Source organism: Heterocephalus glaber, unplaced genomic scaffold (genome assembly GCF_053883595.1).
Source record: "Heterocephalus glaber isolate CG9 unplaced genomic scaffold, H.glaber_assembly_v1.0 deba00000331, whole genome shotgun sequence".
Taxonomy (NCBI): Eukaryota; Metazoa; Chordata; class Mammalia; order Rodentia; family Bathyergidae; genus Heterocephalus; species Heterocephalus glaber.
Genome location: NW_028258142.1, coordinates 23,409,752 through 23,434,745, shown reverse-complemented (window position 1 = coordinate 23,434,745; position 24,994 = coordinate 23,409,752). Strand labels below are relative to the sequence as shown.

Sequence of the window (24,994 nt, the reverse complement as noted above, 5' to 3'; positions counted from 1 at the left end):
CCGTCCTTGACCACCTGGTTAGAGTGACTTTCATTTGCGGAACCCATTAAGAAAGATGATTCTTGAAAAGGAGTTCATTGGCACCCAGAGTACTGGAATTAGGCCTCCAAGGTGGAAATCAGAGTGGGAGCTTTCTCGGCGTATAAACATTCTCTTGGGGCTGGCTTTCCCAAGATGCCATATTTTGTGGAAAAATAAATTTCTCAGGTTTTTTTTTAAATCCAAAAACCATTTTGATCTTATATCTCTCATCCTAGATGCAAACAAAATATGATTTCCTATCTTAAAGCCCGTGTTTACATTCTGTTCGTCTTAAAAGGGAAGGGAAACAGGAAAGGGTTTGTCCAAGGGAGAGATGGTAAACTAAAAAAACAGATAACTCACCCCACCAAAAAAGAGGTCATCTAACTTGTTTGAATTTCTAAATGTGTGCTACTAATATTTCAAGTGCCAGCAGACATACAGAGAGAGAAGAAAGCAGAATCTTCAAATCCTAGACCAAGTCTCACTCAGCTTTGATTTTAGATATTTTTATAGTAGTTCAAATAACATTCCCAGTGAAGCCAATTCAATTCCTGTAATGTGTTAGGCACACAGATTGTTTTAGAGAGCGATTTTTGCTGTTGTCTTTGGGCAGTTTGCAGTCTGAAATAACTATCTCTTCACCTGGGCTCCCCTTGTGTAGACCCTTCTGGATCACTGCATAGTTATAATTGGTTTGAGGGGAGCTGGCAAACCTCGAATACTGAGACCTGAGCTCAGTGCCATCCCAGAGCTTGATTTTCATATCATTTATTTTGGCCCATTGGCAGAAGAATAAAAGATCTGATGATCACTCGCTAAGATTAGAGAGGCTGAGGTTGAGATGGCCATAAAAAAAATAATAAAAAGACTCAGTTTTCTGTCTGGGCCTTCTTACATGACAGTATACATCAGATCAAGTTTGCCTGCCTGCATTACAGTAGCATGTACCCTCTGTCAGCTGGAGACCTAACAACGTTCTGCCTCTGTTGCACAGGCTGTGCTGTTGATGGACGCCGAGAAGCGGATCCGGTTACTGCAGTTTGTCACGGGGACATCCCGTGTACCCATGAATGGATTTGCCGAACTTTATGGTGAGTAGCACACATCAGACTCTGCTGTCCTCCAGTGAAGATCTGGCCAGGTCTCACCTGTGGCCTGAGAATGCTGTGCATGTGGGATTTTGTCTGTTAACACTGGGGCAACTCATCCTGAGGCCAGGCAGGCCCTGCATGTGAGCTTGTGCAGACTGCGTGCCTCTCAACATTAAATACTGCATCACAGCAAAAGTTAGTGAGTCAGGACTCACTCGGCAAGCCCTGCCCTGCCCGTGGGAGCTGTGCTACTTTCGTGTCACTGCAGCTTTGTCCCACCACCTCAAGCCCTGTTGACGTGTCTTTTTCTTTTCTGTCCAGGTTCCAATGGTCCTCAGCTGTTTACAATAGAGCAGTGGGGCAGCCCTGAGAAACTGCCCCGAGCTCACACATGGTGAGTGACAAAACACTTCTGTGTCAGCCACCAGTATCTTAGATACTCAGCCTTGTGTGGTACTGGCCTCGAGGTATACAGTGCTACTCTTCCTGTCTGTAAATAACTCAGAGTGAAAAACCAATGCAGATGAGGACATGAATTGTACAGTAAATGCTAGCAAAACTTCAACCACGATCTGAATAGAGCCAGTGTGTTTGCACATAAGGGCTAAAGCCTCTGCACTATCGGGGATGCCTCCAAGACCTGCCTTCCCTGTTTGCTCTAGGAGCAGACTTCACCACTTAGCACTTGTGGACATGGCAGCTCCCAGCCTCTCAAAAGAACTGGATTTTTATTCCCACCTTAAATTGGTTGTTTAAAACTTAGAATAAAATTCTCTATTGAAGCATCAATCTTAAAATGCCTTCCATGCCTGTGAATAACCCATAGTTCCCTGGAATTTAGTATTAATATGATTATAGCCAGAGCAGTGTAGATGTCTATAAGTGACACATGGCCTGAGACAGCAAAGTATAGGGGCTCGGCACCCTCAAAAGGTCCCTTTTTGGCTGCCAGGAGAGGAAAGAGGCCTCGGATACTTTCTTGGAAGATACAGGACACCAAGCATGGAGCAGTCCTGCCTGAATGAGTTTTTAAGAGTAGCACTTTGCTAATCCGAACTCAGTGCCCCTCGGTTGATTTGTTCTTGGTGCATGGGGGTGGGGGGCACTTTTCTGTCCTACTCCTTAGGAAGCACTGGAGTCAGTCTTCTGGACAATGTGAGCACCACAGCCCTGGCTTTCCCACGGGCAATGAAGGCTCAGGAATCCCGCACTGACCATACTGAGCTGACAGAGGCAACCCGCAGTCACTTGCCACAGGAGACACCCTTGCTAAAGAAGGGGCAGTGGGGAGGAATTCTCATGAAAATGCCTTTGTGAGAAGTTGCCTCTGAAAGGTTCTTTGCTTCTGTGTAATTCCTTTGCCTTACCAGAAAGAAAGGGTTTTTCCATTCATGCCATTCACATGACTGAATGGAATGAATGTGGTCATTGCCCGTGTTACCCACTTTATTTTAGGAGTAGAATGTTTTAGTCATTTGGAGCTTTTATTCCAGCCAGTGTCAGAGTCTAATGTGGTCTTCTGGGCTGTGACAACTCAGTTTGAAAGGCAGCCAGCACAGAGCTGAGCCCAGGGCTGTGGGTGTCGGTGCAGAACTCCCAGGCTCAGAGCCACAGAGACAGGGAGCGCTAATGAGAGCTTCTGAGTTACCTGACACAGCCATCTTCTGTGGGCCAGGCATTGTTTCATCTTATGATACACCATGATTATGCCCCTGGACTATGAAAACGCTTGCCCAGGAGCCCAGAGTTCACAGATTCCCAAATCAGGGGATGTGAATTCTGCCAGAAAGAGTCTGCTCCCTTCACCACTGCACCCAATAGACCGCCTCCATCCATGCAGCCGTCTCTTTATACTCTTTAAAGAGAACCAATCTGGTAAGCCAGGTGCAGGTTCAGCCCATGTCCCTCTTTGACCCTGTGGACAGATTCTTGCTGTTGAACTTTTCTTCAATTTTGAAATCCACATGCTTCACCATGACTAAGACATGGTGCTGCGCAGCTGAGACCCGAAATCAGTGGTTCTTGACTGTAGCTGCATATAGAGAGCTTTTAAAAACCCTCATGCCAAGCCAGGGATTTAGCTCAGTGGTTCTGCCACCTACCTCACAAGTGCAAGGACCAGAGTTCTATCCCCGGTACCCAAAAAAAAAAACCCTCATGCCAGAGTTCTGCTCCCAGAGATGTGGACTTAGTTGGTGTGGCTCAAGTAGTGGGATTTTCAAAGGAAAAAATATTTTCAAAAGTAGACCTAGGAAGGGTAAAAGATACCACACTGGCTCTTCCCAAAGCTTATTTTCCTGTCTCTGTGTCACAGAAATAAAGCAAGCAGCCTTTCCTAATGGTGCTCCCTCGAACGGATCTGCTGTCCCTGAGGGGATGTGTCACAGGCAGCCCTGACCCTCGTGAATAAGCCTGTTGTCCTCTTCTGCATGGCTTGCCTCCTAGCCAGGCCCAGTTATATTTCAATACAGAAATGGGAGCTTTGTGGCCACTTCTCTGCAACAGTTCCAAGTGACCTTCAGCCACAGGATGGTTCATTTCCTCCATGATCTACAAGGATGTAAAATGCACAATTAAGCTTCAGATTAAGAATTTCCTTTGGTAGAAAAGCAAAGGCCAGAAGATCTGGCTCTTTCTTTAGGGTCTTCAGATGTCACCATTGGGTGTGTGATTACTTGCAAGCTTCAGTTCACTGTTCTGGAAAAGTCACTTCCAGTGTACTCTCGCTAGGAATCCCAGACCCACTTGCTGTACCAATAATTTCAGCTCACACACCTTTCACAGGGAGAGCCAGAGCCCACTGAGGGCAGTGGCCTGCTCAGGGTCACCCTGTATCCCAGGGGTGGACCAAATCACAAATAACAGCGACAACCCCTTACTGAGCCCCTGTCCCACTTCCAGACACTGTCCAGGAACTGATGTGACTGACTCATATAATTGTAACAATTCTGAGAGTTAGGTTATCTGATGACCCCATTCCTATAGATAAGAAAGTTGAAGTCCAGACCCTCAATAACACAATTCCAACCTCAGATCTTCACGTATTCCATTTACCCTTTCTCTCCTTTGCACAGTTTCTCTTCAAACATGGATCGTGTACAGGTATCTTTTTAAGGAAAAAAAGCTGTCAGGGAACTTCAGGACTAGGTCTTTAGACTGTGCAGAAACTGCAACCCCGGACTTGTAAGGCCTCTGGCTTATAAGGCAAAAGCCACCTTCTGTGAAAGGCTCCTTGTGCTGTTTGAAAAGTAGAGTTCTGCATTTACAGTGGGTGCAATTTTGATCCTAGATCATTATCAATATAAAAAAGAGAAAATCAAAAACTTCTTTTAAGTCTCTTTTAGGATTGCAGTTCTAGGATTCTGAGAAGCACTCTTGTCTTTTAATGTTACTAGATCTTGGGGAATCTGCATGGAGCTCAATGGGACTTGTTACACATTTTAGGAGTTGTTACAGCCCCAGCATGGAGGTGTGTTTTGTTCTTACTGCTACTGCTGATAAATGGTCAGCTTTTAAAACATGAGATGTTGTTCTCCTCATACCTGGAGTCACATGTCAGCCCCTGGAAGGGGACTGTTTCAATCCCAAATAGTATGGATGCTTGTGCTGTGGAAACTGAGTGTGGGTCAAGAATTGGACATTCCTCTTCCACTCACTATGTGACCAGGAACTAATTGTCTAACCTCTCCATACCTTGAATTTCTCCTCTGTAAACCTGGGTGAAGTAAATGAGGTAGGATCGGCATAGTCTTGAGACAAGGTTGACTCCACTGTTACTCTCTTCTAAATGATCATGAGCTGTGGCAGATGTCTGTGGCCATTTTCAGGATAGCTACACATCAGCAGTCCCCACACAGACACTGACTCTGTAAACAGTGAATGTTCAATGAATAACACCACTGACCACCATCCTTTGAGCACTCACTGCGTGCCAGGCCCACTTTATATACATTGTGATTCGACCTGCTTAGCACCCCTGCAAGCAATATCCCCATTTTTGCAGAGCCAACCTTGGGTGACTTGCCCAAGGTTACACAGCTGGCACGTGGCAGAACCAGAACGTGAACTTGGCTTGATTGCCTGCTGAGGCCATCCATTTGTATGAAGTCCTCACTCTCACCAGTGTGTCTTCAGCCCCGCTCCCCCAATCTGAAGCCTCACGAGATACCAGAGCTTTTCATAAATGTAGCTCTTCACTCCAGATGGGGCTGGCTTGCCGGACTCTAATTAGTGGAAGTGGCTTAGCATTGACATTCTGGAACTCCAGGCAGCCTGGGTTTCGCTCTGGGGTCTGCAGTAGTCCTACAAGTGAGATTCCTGGCACCTTGACTTTGCCTCCCTGATTCAGGATCTGTATCTGCAGAACGGAAGTGACCTTAACCTGTTTCACAGGCTGGTGGTGAAAATGAAGGAGTTCATTCTGAGAAGAGCTGTGGCTCAGGCCTAGTGGAGAATAAGCCATAGCATTGAAAACGAGCACATCTCAACTCCTCCATCATTCCTCAAGCATTGTGCTCGAGGATATGAAATCTCCGTGTGGGTGTGTGTCATTATCTTGCCTGCATGACTCCTTCCCACCAGGCTCCTAGAATCCACATCTGGCCATAGCAGAGGTTTCATGGACTATTAGAATATTGTTTTTCTCTCCTCCATCAGGTATATACCGTTTGGCATGGACAGTTTCACAGCTAGAATTTATTTCCCGGTACTCAGAATTGCAGCTTAGGCTTTTCATTCCTTGTTCAAATACCAAATGCCCATTAGCCAAATATAGGTAGTGCTGTGTGACTAAAGGGTAAAAATGGTAGCATTTTACCTATACCTTTTGTTCCTTTTACAGCTTTAATCGCCTTGACTTACCTCCGTATGAAACCTTCGAAGATTTACGAGAGAAACTTCTCATGGCCGTGGAAAATGCTCAAGGATTTGAAGGAGTGGATTAAGGCCTCTTTCCTCAGGGCCAGTGACCATCCAGCAAGTTCCACGTGCTCTTTTGCATTTGCCTGACAGACTTTTGCAGAGCCGGTGACAGAGCACCGCTGTGCAGCATGGCTTCCGGAGCCCAGCCTCCACCCCTGCCATGCCCACCTTCAGACTCGGGAACCTGGTCCCAGCCGAATTCCCGCTCTTCACCACGAATTCTCAACTGGCTGATGTGTACACTAATTACATTTCAGGAAGACTTGTTCTATTTATGTTGTGCCTCTGCAGGCAAAGCCCTTAATAAATATTTTGCATACTTTCTAATGACAGTGAATGGAATTAATCACTCTACAGGTATAGTATTACAATTCATGTTTACTTTTTAAAATGATTTAGACTGATTTTCAGATTTTATTTCATTACAATTAAAGATGTCTCATGTACTTGGTAAAGTGAGCATATTTTTTTTGTATTTGAATTTCATACCAGGCTGAATGTCAATGACATTTTTATTTTTGAAGTATTCTGACACCCCACCCCTGTACTTTATTAGAAATCGAAATTAATTTTTGTTCAAAAACCTTCTACAGACAAGAACTTGGAGAGAATTTCAAATATAACGTTAGGCATAATGATAATTTTTCCATACTCAGAATGAAAATAAACTGGACGTTACTTTTTTTTGTACAAATTTAGGTAGTAGCTACAGGCCGAGAGAATTGTAACATAGCATGACATATTTGTGTTAACTTGAAAGGAATCACACCATTATTCCTTAGAAGTAATTACGTGTGCTATAACACATTTGAGACAGGGTTAGACTATCATTTCTCCTGAGAGAAATTGCTTAACCCTTCCTGTTGCTGTACAGTCACCCTTTTATTATATTTCCCCTTTTGCTGTTTGTAGTAGAAACATTTTGAATGAAACTCGGCACTGCTTGATTCAAAACTCCGGAAGCCAGATCCCTTCTGTCTCCTTTTTGTGTGTTCACTAATCGTAGCTAAATAACCAGTTCTTGCTCTCACTGCACCAATTCTGAAGGCACTTTATGTACCACATGGAGGTCATAACCTGGTTTTGTTTCTGTTCATTTTTTATCACAAACATTCAATGTGATGATTATTTCTTTTCTCTGCACACATCTTGCTGGTGCAATATCTATCAGTTGTGAATCTGGCTGCTGGTGTATAAAACCCTGAATGTAAAGCTGAGCCTACAGACCTGTCCTTTCCAACTGTTTCATGATTTCTACTCAATACAAGGATTTATTTAATAGACACTTAATCTAACCAACTTTTGTTACCTATGACCTGTTGCATGCTTCAATACTGTGTACTGCCTGAGTCGCGTCTCTCGTAAGCTAGATTAAAAGTGAGAAAGAAGACTTGACTTGATCCACTGAGGTCATGCTGTGGTGGTGGAGGACTGAGGGTCTCTGTGGAGTTTGATTCTTTCTCACTTGTGCTGTCAAGTTCTGAGAAGATGCCTAAGACAGCGGGAGAGTTCAGCAACCCTCCTGTCCTGTTCAACTTGTGTTGTCCTAGACCCCATTGTGGCCAAGTTAGAAGACACTAGAGATTGGGTCTCTTGCCAGTCACAGATAAGACAGAAATTTGTGGTTGCAGAGTCTCTGTTGTGTAAGACCTTTGGTGTAAGAAATCAGTCATATTTGTGCAGTTCTGGCGGCATGTGAGAAACCATGGGCACTTATGATTGTAAATGAGTTGTCTGAGGGAATACAGAACCCTGATGTTCTGAAAGGTGACTTCTACAGAGCTGAGTATTGGTTTCCTTTTCATATTGATTTAAAAATATTTAGTAGTAATCAGAAAACTTTTGGTTTTTTGTACCAGAGATCAAACTCAGGACCTTGCGCTTGTGAGGCCACTGAGCTACATCCCTGGCCCTTAAGTAATTTTTTTTTTTTTTGTACCGAGGATCGAACTTGGGTCTTTATGCTTGCAGGGCAGGCGGCAGAACCACTGAGCTAAATCCCCAGCCCATAAGTAATTATTTTTAAAATGCTCATTATTGGGGGGTGGGGTGAGATTTTTTTAACCCCCTACAGTTAACACAACAAATGTCTCAGTGGCAAAAATCCTCTTTTTAAAAATTTTTTTGATAGCTTAAAATCAGTTATCTTTAAAAAAAAAAAATCATGGCAGAGTCTGAGGCAAGAAGTATACTTTGCTAGGGGCCGGGGATTTAGCTCAGTGGTTTCACTGCCTGCTGCGCAAGCGCAAGAACCGGAGTTCAATCCCCGTTACCAAAAAAAATGAAGTATACTTTGATAGTTTTTGAGAAAGACTGTGTAATTGTAGGAGGAGAAATCTGATTCTAGTATGATAACAGAGATTCTTCTGTCATTTTCTAAATTGTATGTTTTTTTAAAATCAGAATATTCTCTAAATGCAAATTAGACTTAATTGTTGAAAATACAAAAAGAAAAACTTCATATAATTTTTAAGTCAGAAACATACAAGAATTATCAAAGTATACCCTGATGAATACTTAAAATGGAGTAATTGTGAATGATGCCTCAGTTCATCTATCCCTTAACCTACCCTCTGATTTTAAAGAGAACTAAATATTGCTGGATTGGGGTTTAGTTTTTTGTTGTTTTTTTTCTTTAATCAACAGCTAATCCTCAGCAATTTACAAAGTTTCACTCTTTGCCTAGAATGGTTCTATATCTTCGTGTCGGTAAATTTTAATGCCACTCTTGGTCATTTTCATGACACAACTGCAGGTGGCAGAAGAGAAAATGCACTGCACAAGAAACAGGTTGCTGGGTCATACCTGGGTCCTCCCACTTTGGCAGCTTGGCCTGGGGCTGGAGGGCAATGCTGTCTGCCTACTTGTCCCAGCAACCAGGCTGCTCTGCACACCAAGGTCTCTGCTTCCTGTTATCTCCTGCCATGGAGATCACTAGAGCCCCATTGCTCTGGTTCCCTGCAGAAGCTTTAGTTGTCATAGGCCATTCACAGAAAGCCTAGTGAGAGCCAGTGCACACACTGTATGTGGAAGGGCTTGGAGGAATCACATGGCTGCTGTGTATTCTGGGGTGTTTCAGCTCTTGCCCCAGTTGGTCTGAGGGTAAATTTGGAAACTCTTCCCAACAGGATTAGTTCAGGCTATGTGCTGTTTTCTGCCTGCAGCCTCTGGAATGGGTGTTTGTTGATTCTATGATGTGTCGAGCTTCCCTTGTACACTTTCCTTTTTCACCTGAAACATTTACTTTTCTATAGCCAGTCCTCTGAAAAATTAAGAATGGGAGATACTTTTTTCTAAGGCCCTTTAGGAAATGACCTCAGGTATTTCCTAAATTCATATGGAAAATGATATAAAGCAATTTGACATGGATTATTCCTCCCATGTAGGGACCCAGTGGCAGATTCTGAGAAACAATTTGCAAAAATATTTGAACCACTTTCTGCACCTCAGCTTGTTGCATAGATAGCATGTACCATACCATTGTTTTTTGATCTTGCCAGGTCCCAGTTGGCTCTGTCAAAAGTTAAGTTCATAAGCAGTAACTTTCTAATTGTTGTAACAGTTACCAGTTGTTTTCCATTTGACTCCTATATTTTCCTAATAGTCTTGCATCTCACATCTGAGATTTTAAAGTCTACGCAGAGAGCCTGGGCTCATTAACTCTCCATCCCCTCCCCACTCTGTTGGCTCTTCTCTTTCTATCCTCTCCCCTCACCCTGACTCTTCACCCCTGTCACCAGGAGAGCAAGGGAGATGCTGTCTGGTGTCATTTCTCCCTTGCCAGTAGGGGTGCTCCTGACCCCCAGAGGATCATGCACTACTTCTGTCTTGTTCAGACATAGGGGTACATCGTAAGTCATGTCAAAACTGCCAATTTCAGGACTGAGATGTATTAAAAGACAAAAACGTATAGACTCCACTTTGTACTTTAGATTTTAAAACTGGGAAGAAAATGTGATATACTTTGGACCATTTTTTTAATTTATATAAGCCTTAATGAACAGTGTATATACACTTACATACGCACACTCCACCCCAGAGTATTTTCAGTGTGTCAGAGAAAATGCCATAGCATTAGGACTTAAGCTTGTGTTAATGTTTTCTAGGGAAAAGGTAGCTTTCTGTTGGTATGAAATTTTCCAAGGAAACCTCTCATTTGACATCTATCCTTTGTCAAAGATGTTACACCCAAAACAGTGCATGTTTAAAGTGCATGTCTCTTTGTTTTGTTTGTAAAGAGTAGCAGTAGGAATCTAAGGACATCACTGTTGGTGCCCGACCTCTAGTGTACTGTATTCTCCACCATGTATAAGTACATTGAAAGCATTTTTCATGACCATGGCTTTCACCAATAGATGTCCGTGTTCTTTTGTAAGCCCATGCCTTGTACTCAGACTAATTTCACCTAGATTGTCACAGTTACCTTCATGTTAACTTTGTGTGACTTTGTTCTTCCTTTACCGCTCTGTATGTAACATAAATACATATGTATGTACATATGCTGTCCAAATATATGTGTATGTATTTGTATAGCATTTTTACACCTCTGTGAGTAATCTGGTTTCAAAAGGGAGCGAGAGCTTTGTCCCTTCAACAGTTTTCTCCAAGCTATGTCCTGAGGATTCTCACCCTCAGAGCCTGAAAGAACCCTAGGAAGAAGATGTCCGTTTGTTGTCATTTCTTAATTCAGGATCTGTTATCAAATGAAACATGAACAAAACAGTGACTTTTAAGGTGAAAAGAGTTTCAAGCATTCCAAATGAATTCTCAATGTTTTGTAACTTTTTATTATAAACTCACCTCCTAATACAAAGCCAAGTACTATTTGATACAATGGTCAAAACCTAACTACCTTGATGTTTTTTTAAGACAACTTATGGATAATGCTCATTTTCACAATCAGAATAGCTTTAAAATATGGTTGAATTTGATACACACAGGAAAAGTTTTGTTTAAGAACAAGTCTTTTTTTGCTTTTCTTTCTTCTTGAGAGATCTAAAGAAAATTTGTAGTTTGTTTTTCTGACAGCAAAAAAGTAATGTGACATAATGAAGTCATTGTAAAGAAGTGATGCAGCTTGTCAAGTATTTAATAAAGAAGTATGGAAGCTGGAACATTTTCTACATCAAGTATTATGGGTTGTCTGATTGAAAACTTCTTTCATGAGTTCATTGTCTTGTGTCAAAGAGACTTAAATGCCTGCAGATTTATAATGTGTTCATTTCCTTAATCTCAGCTGAAAGTTCTAGGCCCTTAGAAATAGCTTGCTTAAGCATAGAAACGGCTTAAGCATAAGAGGATACACGTTTTTCTTATCTGCCGACTTGTGTTTTTATTAAACTGTAGAATTACTAGTTTTATGTAACACCAGATAATCCATATTGGTCCATTCCTGGAAAAGCAGATTTTTCCCTCCAGTCCTTATCCACCCAGCCCTGAGCTTGTGAGAGAGTTCATGGGACTCAATAATGAAGCCACAGTGGTTCTCAAAATGGTGTTCAAAATCTTGACCTTATGTCATGTCCCTGTTAAAACTTGGTGGCATTTTTTTCTCTTGCCATATCATTCCGGTCAAATCGGCTCCTGGCAAATCTTTCCTTTTTCATTAGCACTGAACTTCTGCTCCATATCCTTAGCTCCATCCCCTCAGAGACTGCCAGCCAGTGATGACCCTGCAGGACACAATGTAATCAGTCCTGGCTTTCCCGTGGCCTTTTCCTTGAGCAGTTAATGATCTTGCCAGAAAGCTATCAGCAGCATCTAGAGCTCCTGCAATCTTGCCCAGGCTTACAAGGACATAACATGAGAGGTCCAGGTGGATAGAACCTCTCTTGGAATCCCATGTGTTCATGCTTAGAGACAAATACAAATGGTGAAAAGAATAAATGACATCATTTACACAAATGCTAGGTTCATAAGCTCTTCACCTACTCTGATGTTCAAGAGTGATGTGGGCACTTCCAAAATTTTAAAGCCTCTGATGTCAGCAGTGAACATGGGTGTCCCCAAATTCTAGGACTAGCTTTTCCAGGCTTAGCCCTGAGGAACAGTTTTCAAGGAAGTCCCACGGGTGAGAATCCGAAAACCACTTTCTGATCCCTTTGGTGCTCTCCCCTCTAAGGTATCACTTCCAAAACAATGGGTTTCCAGAGAGCTGGGGCTGAAGATTCTCTATAGGTTTTGCACTGGGCAGGGGGAAAAATTGAGCCTGAGTTTACTAAAATCTTAGGATAATCTCCTTCTTAAGTAGGTGGTAGAACTCAGCTGCAAACTGCTAGGACTGAGGGAAGTGAGAACAGAAATTCCCTGTTAGGAACTTTGTAATGCTAACCTCAGACAAGATTTGAAAAAAAGGTGGATTTGCTCCAAGCAGACTGTTGCTTCCTGCCCAGAACCTTTGCAGTTCCATTGCCGCTAAACTGCCGCAACCTTCCCTAGCCACCACCCTATGCTGCTGTTACACCTTCCCTTTCCCCTACAAATCCCAAGCTAGTCCTGGATACAGTCCCAGTGGGCTGCAAGTGACAGGTTGAGAGAGGGTAACCAGTGACAAGATAGGTGAAGAGTAGCTCCCACCTCCAGCAGGCCACCATTCTTTCCTGAGGCCTGCTGGGAACAATCCAAATGCCCCACCCAGGTGTGCCCAGCCCCGTCCTGTGCAGTTCTGAGCTGGCTGCTGTGCTGCCTCCTGGCGTCATGGAACAGAGGGGCTGGGAGAGCTGGAAGGGGACCATGTTTCCTCCCAAGCTTTGGCAATACCGCACCCTAATACTGAAGGTAAACCTTTTTTTCTCCCTGAGGACAAGGCTGAATTTGCCAGTTAGATGGAAAGGGGTGTCGGGGAATACAGTAAGCATGCTACCAAATGCACAGAGTAAAACAGTATTACTGAGTGATACTTAAGAGAGGTAAATGTGTGGCATAGCATGGCAGACCTTGGGTAACCTGGCAGAAGGGTGCCCTGGCAGCCAAATCTGTCCTTAAAGGCAAATTTGGGCAATTTCTCAGCAACACCTTTTCTTGGCAGTTTTAGATATAATTACTAGAATCAGGAAGTTTGCAGTCCTGGGTGGTTTTGTCCAAATCAAATGCCAGAGCAAGCCAAAAGTAAGATTGTGTACTGCAACATCCTGGGCTCAGCAAACGGATCATGTGATTACGGAATGTACGGTCCTAGAGGACCGGGTTTTCCAGTCCAGAAACCAGGATGTGCTCTAATTTGTGTCCTTAGAGACTTTTAGGGTAGTGTTGCCCTCCCAAATGCAGACCTGGAACAGCCACAATTGTGGGTGTTTCTCAAAACTAAAAAAGTAGGGGAAGGAGACAGCCCAACCAGCCCTGAACAGGACAACCATGTGCTCCAGGGCAAGGCAGGGTGTGGTTGGTTCTGTTGGAGGGAAGGGGCCAAGGATGCCCAAGGGCAGTGTTGGGTCAACTTGCTAGTACCCACCTTGGCAGCCTCTCAGCTCCAGGGCTCTAGAAGAGGGCGGTACAGGTACTTGGCACCAGAACCATTTATAGACCCCAAACCATCTCCGGGAGCACATCCAATTGGGAAACATCACAGCAGACATCTTCAGAAAATTGTCTCTGTTACAGGCCAAAGCCCATCAGCCTAAGTAACTCCCTTGCTCCCTCCAGTTTTCTCCTTTTCTCCTCCAAAGTTGGGAGAAGGACTCAAGTTGGAATGAAACCAAAAAAAAAAATGGGTAAAGAAGCTGTTTGTGGGAATGGGGGCTCCCCAGCATAGCACCTGCTGTGTGTGCTCTTCATTCCAGTCCTCTAGACAGCGAGCTATAGGATTTGGAGTTGCAGGGCACTGCCCAGAGGCCGAGACAAGCCTGTGCTATAGACAGCATGGAGCCCAGCACCCATTGACACTGATTTAGGTGGGCACACACATGGCACCTTCACTGCCCTGTCTGGTTTCCTTGCGTACCAGGCCCTGTTCCCAGGCAAGATAAAAGACATCAATAGTTGACTTTTTCAGTGTAATTTTGTCTCTTGGTTTAAAATTGTCTTTGGGGGTAAATATTCAGTCAATGTATAGATCAAATGCCCCATTGAGGCCCTTTTCCCGTAGAGGGGTCTGGTGAGTACTGGGCACAGGCAGGGTGTATTGTTTTCTCTGCAAGCCCTAGGGTATTGTTTTCTCTGTCCCCTGTGTGGGTTTCAGGTATGCCATGCCGCCCTCCAGGGATCTTGTGGCTGGCCTCACCTCAGCCTATGCCTAGGATGTTCACTGGAGCCTCACTCTGTACAGCCAGCCCTCTGCCCTGGTGCCAGCACCCACACTGGGCTCCTTGGCCTCTTCTGCATCTCCCAAGACCCTGCTGCTCTGTGCTGCTCCCCAGAACCTGCCAAAGCTCCCAATGGGACATGGGACACAAGGCTCTACTGCTCTCCCACCCCATGACACCAGGAACATAGAGGAGTGCTGCTCATTCTTTGATGATTCCCCCCCCTTGCCAAGGCCCAAGTTGGTGAGACACAGCAGTGCCCCTGTCCTGAGCTCAGACCCTTGTCCTCCCACTCTACAATGATTCCCTTCCAGTTTCTCTCTGCTGAGAATGCCCTTCAGATAGCAAAGCCTTTGGTGAAACTCGGTAACATAAACCAACTGGATTTAGCTCTTGATGTGGAAAGAAAAGATTTTAGAATGGACAAAAATTGCACATCCCTCAGCAAATCCTGGTGTTCAATGTCATTTATTTCCTCAGGACTAAAGATGGTCACTTTTGACTTCCAAAACACAGTAACTCCCCACCCCCAACACCTCTTAACAGTTTGTTAAGAAAATTTGCAAACAAAAGTTAAAAGGCTATACAGTGAATGCGCCTGTGCCCGCCACCAAGATGCCGCCCTATTCACATTAGCTTTACTCTGCTTGCCTTATCAAATAATCTGCCATCTCTCCACCCGAACCCCCTCCTAATTACTGAAATATTGCAAAATAGATTGCAGATTTCATGTACTAGTACTTCTGCATTCTTATCATTAGCTAAACTTTTATTCAGATTTTTTAAGTAAATTTTTTTTCATTAAGTTTATTTTTCATTAAGTTTTCATTAAGTTTACATTTTACGTATACAATACAGTGACATTCATCATTGGGAACTTGTACCTTTACATGAGTATCTTGGTTCTTATTTTTTCCCCATTCCCTTGCCCTTCCTTCAACCCTCCACCCCTCCCTATTTACAAAGACTTTGTTTCCATTTTTTCCTTTTCTCATATTTTTTCCTTTACACACAGACACCTATGTAGCCCAGATTACCATCCAAGTTCTTTTTTTCCCCCTCCAAGTCAATCCCCATATCTCAGAGCCATCCTGAATTTTTCTACCATATATAATTTTGCCTGTTCTACAGTTTCTTATGGAACCATGCAATTTGTTATAATGAATTTTTAAAATTCTACTTTGTATCTTTGCTACCTTGAAGCAATAAAAATTAAGTCGGTGGCTGGGAAGCCACAGGGCATTATGAATGGGAAAAAAATGTCCATTTAATATTCAAATAGTATCCCCACTTCACAGGTAATGAGATCTCCACTTCCCAATATATGTAATCACCTTGTGGGACGTTGAAGCCTTGATGGTTTGCATACCGTGATCACCTTGAACTTCCAGGTTGACCCCAGGTACATTTGGCAGCTGATGACCAGTGCCTGCAGCCTGCGGAGGATGTTTTGGGTTATTTTCTAGGTCCTTGGCTCTTGGCCCTTTCCTCCTACCTCACCCTTCCTCCTTGTGCAGGATCCTGAGAAGGAAAGAAAGCAACAGTAAGCGCAAGTTAAGCCCATAATAAGCAATTCCCAAATCACAGTGGCTTAGCAAAGGTGTATTTCCTACATTCCTTTGTGGGTTAGAAGAGGTTCTCTGCTCCATGCATTTCTTCAGGGACCCCAGCACCCTCCTTGATGGCCCCACAATCCCCTGAGACAGGATCCTCTGCCAACCACAAGCACAGGAGGAAGAAAACCCTGCCCACCTTCCCTAGCCAGAAGCCAGCCCCATGACCATACCACAGTCCTGAGGATGCTGGGAGATATCTACCTTAGCACCCACAGGAAAAGGGAAGGAGTCTGGGATCAACAGGACAAACTATGCCATTAAGAAAGATTTTATCTTCTTTGCAGAGTGAATTTCCCCTGAGGTGAGTAGCTGCATTTTGCCAAGCTTCTAGTGTCTTCATTTTGTTCTCTTATGATTCTACTACTACTTTTCATAAAACCTCAGCCTAAAGAGGCAGGTGTTTTTGGTGCCAATTTATATACAAGAAAGCAGACTGGGAGGTTCAGGGACCTGCAGAGTGTGCTCTGAACCCAGGCTGTCTGGCTCAGATGGACATTCAACCACTACCTCCACTTCCCCACCACCATCCCCTCCATCAGACTTCCTGAGGGAAGAGTCAGTAACCTCATTTATACCAAGATGTAAGTGACTGATAGGCTAAATACATGTTCCCTTCCAGAAATATTTTTAACAAGTGCCAGAGTTGATGCTCAAGTCAAAAGGAATAAAGTTCAATATTATGGCATTCAGATATCAGCAAAGTGAAGAGGGAAGTTTTTTTGAGGCCCTACTTCAGGAAGCTGAATCCATTGTGAATATGGGTGACCCCACACTGGGAAAACACAGTGACTTTGGCACCTAATGGGGAGCTGCATGCCCTCCTGGCTGCCCCAGGACAGAGCCCTCCCCACCCTCCAGCCTTCCCCTACCACAGAGCCAGGGCCTCAGATTTTCCAAGTCTCTGCCGGGGAAAGCACAGATGTCCCTTTGTCCAACAGAGCTGAAGGGCTGAAGGGACCAGAGGCCGAAAACTGGATTTTCCACTCCCAGGAATTCTTCAACAGGGGCCTGGGATGTTGTATTTTTAAAGGTTTTCTGTTTATTAAAAGGTTAAGGTAATAACATATTTAGTTTCATTTATGGCAGAAGTGTGAGACTGGAATTTATTGTTTGATTTCTAGTCCTTTAGCTCTGTGCTCAAGTCTAAGGCCTCTGCCCTGGGGTCTTCTACCTCTTCCTTACCACCTCCTGCCTGAACCCCAACCCCAGGACCCCTTGACTTCTCAGCAGTCTGTTTACTTAGAAGATCCTTGCTTATTCATCAGTGGAGATTATCAGGGGAACGTGCCATCCCCAACACGAGTATTTAAACAGCAGTCAGGCCTTTGAACCCCAGCTCCAGTTAAAAAGTAACAGGCTGGATCCTGAATCAATAGGAGACAAATATTAGCTCTGAAGGCCAAGAGACACAGCATTAGGAAATGCCCGATGCTGGCAACAAGAAAAGAGCAATGTCATACCCGACTGGGGTCCAGAAAGCTCTCAGACCCCCATGACCTCGGGCCAGCCCTCCTGCTTGACAAGTAGAATGTTGAAGCTAACGGGCCTTAGGTTGATTTTTAGAACTCCTGGCTCTAACCACTACAAGGTCCTCCTAATGGGTATCCACTCCACTTCCACCCATCCCAGCCATCCACATTGGGGTAGTCTGTTTCCAGAAAGCTCTAATCAGATCACTCTGGGGCCTGCTGGGAGTTCTTCCACTGCACTCCTGCCTGGTCTTCAAGCCATCTGTGACGTTACAATAGGACAGCAGATGTGGGGATCAGACCCAGAGCTGTTGCCAGTCCACGTCCTCCTCATAATTGCACAGTGTTTAGCCTTAGCGACCATTGCTTCTCAAAACTCTACCTTTGGTTTCCCTGGCTCTCTTGGTTATTCTCTCACTCCTGAAAAACTCCTATTAGTTTTTCTCCTCCCTTAAATGTAAATGTTCCAAGAAAAGTTGTTTAATGAGCTTTCTTCTCTCTCTGTCTCTCCTCCTCCTCCTCCTCCTCCTCCTCCTCCTCCTCCTCTTCCTCCTTACTACCTCCATTTAAACAACTGCCAACCTCTGTCCAGACCCAGATCTCCAAAATCCTCATGGACACATTCACTGGGTATTTCTCAAGTCACTCAAACTCAAAATGGTCCCTTCTGAACTCCTACTCCTTTCAAATGGCTTCTTCTCTGTGTTTCCACATTTCTGGAAGTCCTGCCCTTGTGTCCAGGCACCCATACTGAAACTCCATCTCCGACCCTTCACATGATTGTGGTACCTGAGTGGAAAGAGAGACAAGGCACAGTTTTCTCTTCGTGTGTTTTTTCATTCACAAAATAAATTCATATTAAGTACCTCCCACATGCCATACCTGACTTACATGTAGGAGCCAGGAATACAGCAATTAAGACAGAGCCAAGCAAAGACCCTTTCCATTGTGAAACATATATTCTCTCAAAAGCAAACAAGGAATAGACATATAAATAAGTACAACATGTGTTATATTAAATATGGATGAAGTCAAGGCGGGAGAAAGCAAAGCAAACGCTGGATGGCTGAGGTAGGAGAATTTTAGTTCAAATCCAGACTGGGAAACTTAGCAACTTAGTGAGACCTTGTCTCAAAATAAAAATTTTAAAAGGGGCTGAGGCTGTAGCTCAGCATGAAAGCCCTGGGTTCAGTTCCCAGGACCAAATAAAAAAGAAAGAAGAAAAGTTTCAGGCAATATGGGAAGTGTGATTTTTTATTTATTTATTTATTTATTTATTTATTTATATATTAATTGGTACATTTCAGGTATACAATACATTTGCATTTATCATTGGATATTTGTACCTGAACATGATGCATCTTAGTTTTTATTTTTTCCCCATTACCTATGCGCCCTTCACCCCCTACACCCTTCCCTATTTACATAGACTTTGTTTCCATTTTTTTTTTCTTTCTCATAATTTTTCCTTTTCTTTCTTCCCTTTTCCCTTCCCCTCCCACCACCCCTCCACCTTTGGACCTTTTCCTATTTCAAGTTATCAATTATTTGTTTTAATCATTTTCATCTTTATTTACACTTTCAGTTTCTCACACTAGAGATACTATTCGGTGTTTACACATATGTGTCCTATTTATTTCACTTAAAAGAGTATGGCCTCAACATGCATCCATTTAGCTATAAATGACTCTAGTTTCTTATTCTTTATGGCTGAGTAGTACTCCATTTTATTAAAAAAAAACACATCTTCTTTATCCAGTTTCCAGTTGATGGGCACTTGGGCTGTTTCCAAACCTTAGCTATTACAAACTGTGCCGCTATAAACATAGGTGCACATATATCGCTGTGGTATGATTCTTTTAATTCTTTGGGGAAGATACCCAGTAGGGGAATAGCTGGGTCAAATGGGACTTCCAGTCCTAGTTCTTTGAGGTTTCTCCTTACGGATTTCCACAGTGGTTGCACCAGCCTGCACTCCCACCAACAATGGAGAAGGGTTCCTTTCTCTCCACAGCCCCGCCAGCATTTGTTATTGGTTGATTTCTTGATAGCAGCCATTCTTTCCGGGGCGAGGTGGTATCTCAGTGTTTTCATCTGCATCTCTCGAATGACCAGTGATGTTGAACATTTTTTCACATGTTTATTTGCTGCTTTTACTTCTTTGTCTGAGAAATGTCTGTTCATTTCAGATGTCCATTTTTGAATTGGGTCTTTGAATTTGGGGGGGGGTCTGATTTTTTTCAGTTCTTTATGTATTCTAGATAGTAACCCTTTGCCTAAGGTACAGTTGCTGAAAATTTTTTCCCACATTGTAGGTTGTCTCTTAGCTCTGTTGGTGGTTTCTCTTGCAGTGCAGAAGCTTTTTAATAAGATGAAGTCCCAGGAAGTGATTTTAAATAAGTTATTCAGGGTGAAGATCTCAAGGAGAAGAGAGGAGGCTTGAGGCCCCTGGGGAGGAGCATTTAGGGTGGAAGAATAGCTGATCCAAGGCCCTAAGTGCGAGTGGCAAGGACAGTGAATCCCCTGCGGAAAAAGACCAGCATGAGCCTTCTGTTAGACACCCACAGGAAGTGGCCATGTAGAAAGTGGAATCCAGAAGCTCATAAACAGGTCCAGGCTGCAGAGAACTAAAGTCACATAGATGTAATTGAAAGCTAGGCAATGGAAGGAAGATCCGGGGACTGGAAGGCAAAGGGAGCCGGGAGAAGAGTGCCCAGACAAGGGGAGGGCACCCAGGACAGAGTGGGGCTGGGGGGCTGCAGAGGGCAGTTCATGAATGCAGAAGGGAGACCCAGGACACCAGCTCTGCTCATGGATCAGCAAGAGGGAGACTGAGACACGACCACCAGACCTGGCAATGTGGGCGACACTGGTGACCTCACCAGGAGAGGCTGGGCAAGGGTTCCAGTGCACGTGTGTGACCAGAATGGGCTCGGGGGAAAGGGAGAAGATGCTGGGGACAGCAGGGACCTGTCTAACACCATGGGCACCTGTATCACTCCCTTCCACCTCACATGCCTTCATAACTTCCATCCAGAGAGTGGCAATAAACTCTTGATGGGCTTGTCACTCACTTTCCCCTCCTGATTCCCGCCCCACTCTGCCCCGGACTTTGAGTCCAGCCTAGCCCCAGTGCCTGCCTTCCCCTGCAGAAATCCTTCAAAGGGTCACCAGGATGGATCCACTGGTGAAAATCTAAGCTCCCTCCCCAGGCCTTCCAAGTCACTTGGGCTGAGCCCTAACTCCCTCTCCCTCTGTGTTCCTATAGTGGCTGCCCTTCCTTCCTACCTGGCTTCTTGCCACTGCTCCTGCCACATTCTCTATGAGGAGTGACCTTCCAACACTTCAAATCAAGCCACTCTTCAGGATGTATCACCTGTGTCACCTCATCCATGCAGCCCTTCTTGACTCCCCTGCTAGATGAAGTTCCATCCTCCTCTGGGCCTGCGGCACAATGTCCCTCTCTGCCTCTTGTCGTGGTTACTTGTCTAACCATCTTCCTGCTGCTCACCCTCAGCAGCTGGAGGCCTCGAGTCCAGCCACTCTTCTCTGTCCCTTGGATCCTCAATACAACTGGATTTCATTGAACTGGATGGGGGAATCAGGGGAAGCCACTGGTTGCAAAGTGGTTGGGGTGCCTGTGGCTTTCCAATTTGGGGGGCCTCACTCTATCCTGCCTCCATCACTCCTGAGTGATCAAACCTTGTCAGATTGACATGGATCCTCCAGCTTATGACCGTAACAGAGGGCCCAATTGGTTATAAGAAAGTCATTTGGTGTCTTTGCCAAGAGGACAAGAGAGAAGACAAGGAAGGTGGCAGCCGGTAAAAGACACTGAAACTACAGCAAACGGTCTGCTGAGCCAGTCCAGCCACCCTGGCTAAAGCATTTTGGTGCCAGCCAATACTCCTTGCTCCCTGAAAAATAACAAATGAACGTGTTGCCTTTTTTGTGCCACCTTTTCTCCTTTCAAACACAATGTTTGAGGCTCCTGGTGTCAGCAACAATTTACATCTCAAGAGACACCAGTTTTCCCAGAAGCCTTCAGGGTTGTCTAAACCAGAGCACCTGGGAAATGATTTCTAGTGACAGCTTAGCAATCTCCTCTGGGACCTGGCTGAGGACGTGATTAGGAGGACTTTGTGTGTGCAAAGAAGGCAGACTTAAGGAGGTGAGCCTGCTCTGCTCTTAGGTATGGGACAAGAAGCGACTAGGACAAGGATGCCCTCCTCCACTTAGGATCCTCACAGCTCAGAAGGACAGGAACATTTCAGAAACTCATGTATGGCGCCTCCCAAAGACCACATAGAGCACCAACAATACGGAGACGAAGGTTGCAAAGTGATTGGTGGATCCTAACTCCAGGGCCTGTGAACTTTACCTGGCCTTTCCCAGGCTTAAGTGGAAGTTTTCACCTAAACATCAAGTTTTCCAATTGTTCTTTAAAAATTAAGACTTGGGGGCACACCTTAAACCACAACATTAAGTGAAATAAATCAGACAGACAAGCTTAAAATATCGCATGATTTCTCCTATATGAGAAACCCAAAATATAAGTAAAGAGCAGCATAAAAAAGAGATAACAGGAAGCAGGGAGATAGATCTTTTGAAAAGGGGAAGGGGACCAAGAGATTAGAGGAGTGATGAAGAAAGAGTTAAGGTGTATCATTATGTACGTGTACCAACTCCTCAAGGTGAGTGTAATCATTATGCACTGCAAACATGAACTAATACAAATTTTAAAAAAGAAAAGAATTCCCCCACATTGGAAGACCTGGCATTAATCAGCTGGAGTAGAATCTGGGCTTCCCTCTCTAGATGGGGCATAAACCTTCCAGTTTGTCACACTCCCCTCCAGCGCTGTTGTCCTACCTGGCCCATCTCACTTTTTATCTGCCTGGCCTGTGTAAGCATCAGTTTATAACCTCTGCACCTGCTCACCAAGGTGAGGTTTGGACTCGAATTATCTAAATGATCATTGCATTTGTCTTTACACAGAATGTGGCGGTTCCTGCTCATTATCATAATGCAGCCCAAGGGGTTGCGCCTACTAACTCAGGCATAGTGAGGCTCAGCCTCTGAGATCTGCCTCTGAGTCTTCCCACGCCCCTCTTCCCTTAAACAGGTTGGGCTTGGGGCTGTCTGGGTATCATTCTTGGAAAATTCTTTCATCAAAGACATTCCAATGCTCCCCAAATGCTTCCTACTTGTTAAAAATCTGGCTTAAATGGCAGGGAACAGTTTAGCTGTTTGAAACATCATCTTCCTAGATCCCACTCACCCCAGTGTGTGGACTGCCTACCCAAATTGCCAACCAGATTCCATGAAGGAATCAAAGAGCCATGTGAAATTAATTTTACAAATCCTGTCACACACACCATGGGGGCATGGCAAATGTGACAGAGAAGAAGAAAGACAGGTGCAGTTTGCTCTGCAAGGAGGCATTCATTCACTCAAGAGACAATCATCGATAGTTACTTTCCACCAAACACTGTGCTAAATCCACAGTCTTTACTGTTAGGATTTTTATTTAATGGGAAAGCAGAGAAGAAAGTCAACAATTAGAGCAATGTGCCGCAGATACACAATCCGAAAGTCTTGGTTCCAGATGTGTGAGGGAATGCAGAGTTTTAAAATTATATTTTATTTGGATTTTTGGAAAGCAGTAGGTTGTATACACCATCCATTAGGTAGCACCCAACAGTCTGGGACAGGCCACTGCCAGCAAATTTATTAATATTTCTACAGCAATCCCGTAAATATTCACAGTAGGTGGAATACATAGACTATAAATAGCATCATAACAGTTGAGGCCAGGTTTTTGCCATCAAATGTGGTTCCAGATCTAAACCAGACCACTTCACATATACAAAAATTGAATTTGGAACTGTGCACTGGTCCAGGCCAGGCAAAGGTTTCCTGGAAGAGACATATTTGAGCTGTAACTTGAAAGATCAACTGGACAAAAAGCAGAGTACTTTCCAGGCTGATGAGCCAGCATGCACCAGGTGCCACCCTTCGAGGATTCAAGTGGCCCAGGGGCAACTTGAGCTGCACTGAGGGAAACACAGAATCCCACTCCCCATGAGGGTGACTGAGGCGCAGCACTGAGTAGACATGAGGCCCTGCTAAAAACACCCAGGAAGGGACCTTGTGAGCTGCAGGTAAACAGCTCTCCAGGGGTTTGGTTTGGTTTGGTTTGGTTTTTGTATTTGTTTTTGTTTTTGTTTGCGGTACTGGGCACTGAACCCAGGATTTTCCCAAAACTTAAAATAAAATTTTAAAATTTTGAGACAAGGTTTTGCTAAGTCGATAAGTTACCTAGGCTGGGCTTGAACTTGTGGTCCTCCCACCTCAGCCTCCCAGCATGCTGGGATTGCAGGCCAGCACCCCATACTGGCTCTCCAGGAGATTCTTAACCACAATGAAGATAGAGAATCACTCATCTATTTGACACATCCTATGTGACAATCATTCTGAGTTGTTTTAGAAATATGAATGCATTTAACCCTCCTGGCAGCCTTTACTATGAAAGGGCATTATTATTCTCATTTTCAGATGGAGGAATCAAGGTACAGAGAAGATTAAATAAAAACAACTCTCATCCAAGGTCATAGAGTTGAGAGACAGACCAGAGGACCTGACTTCAGAGCTGGTGCTTTAACCCAAAGATTGCCTTTGCATGGATTTAGGCATCTGGCCCACACCCTCACCTGCAGCCACTGCAAAGCAGAAGCCTGGACTCCTCTCAAGACACAGGCCACACCTGTAATCCTGAGCCAGGATAAGCAAAATAAGACAGGTAAAAAAGAAGCAAGGAGGGCTGGGAATTTAGCTCAGTGGTTCCGCCACCTGCCTTGCAAGTGCAAGGTCCTGAGTTTGATCCCCGGTACCAAAAAAAAGAAGTAAGGAAAATCGTAGTTTTAAAACTACTTTTAATAAAAATTGCAGCTTCTGGACACAAACCCAATCAAAAATTCTTAAGACCCTTAAAGACCCACTAAGCCCGGGGCAATTCCCTTCTTCCTGTAAATGAAGTTTGGCCATTCCCCTTTACCTTTTTCACTGGGAAAAAAACCCATCCTTTTCACCTGTAAAATGGATCGTTCCCTTGTGGGTGGCTACAGCTTTATCACCTATGAAAGCTCCATCATGCTTCCATCCCGTGAAGAAAGGGCTCTTGCTTTTCATCTGTAAATTGAATCCCCTCTTTTCGTAGATTGACGAGTTCTACAGATTTCTACTCCCAGGCGCCCCTTAAATATACCCAGCTTCAGCCATTATCAAGTCTCTCCTTTTGAGGGAAGGCACTCTTGTTTCTTTGAGTATACTTTTAAAATTCTGCCTCACAAATCCCTCTATACCTCTTACAGATGTATCCTCAAAATTCTTTTCCTGGGATGGAAGTCAGCAAACTACAACCAGCCTCATGGGTGGAGTGAGTCAGGGTTCCCCATCTCCACTTTGGGGACCTCCTTGAGTCCTGTTGAGTGATACTCCCACCCACAGAGACTAGGCCCTCTCAGGGGAAGGAGCAAAGCTTTGGTCTTTCACCCCAGGAGACAGAAATGGCAGAGAGATGGACAGTTTTTGATAAGCCTGTTAGCCCTGGGGTTCAAAGCCCCTGTGGCTCT

The 24,994-nt window shown here is 44.3% G+C and overlaps 1 protein-coding gene and 1 long non-coding RNA gene across 32 annotated transcripts in view; one reads left to right on the top strand and one right to left on the bottom strand.

Annotated features, from left to right (window-relative positions):
• The window catches only part of Nedd4l (NEDD4 like E3 ubiquitin protein ligase), a 353,886-nt gene extending 342,737 nt beyond the window's left edge, over positions 1-11,149 (top strand). For all 31 annotated transcript variants that reach the window (XM_004858402.4, XM_087189046.1, XM_004858400.4 and 28 more), the window contains 3 exons: positions 1,019-1,115; positions 1,437-1,509; positions 5,956-11,149. In XM_004858402.4, the coding sequence (XP_004858459.1) occupies positions 1,019-1,115; positions 1,437-1,509; positions 5,956-6,058 (273 nt within the window). In that variant the 3' untranslated portion in view covers positions 6,059-11,149. The remainder of the gene's footprint in view (positions 1-1,018; positions 1,116-1,436; positions 1,510-5,955) is intronic.
• Positions 10,331-24,994, bottom strand: part of LOC110344629 (uncharacterized) — a 58,475-nt gene continuing 43,811 nt past the window's right edge. The window contains exons 2-3 of the long non-coding RNA XR_002387306.2: positions 15,610-15,796; positions 10,331-11,707 (exon numbers count right to left, since the gene is read on the bottom strand). This is a non-coding gene — a long non-coding RNA (uncharacterized LOC110344629). The remainder of the gene's footprint in view (positions 11,708-15,609; positions 15,797-24,994) is intronic.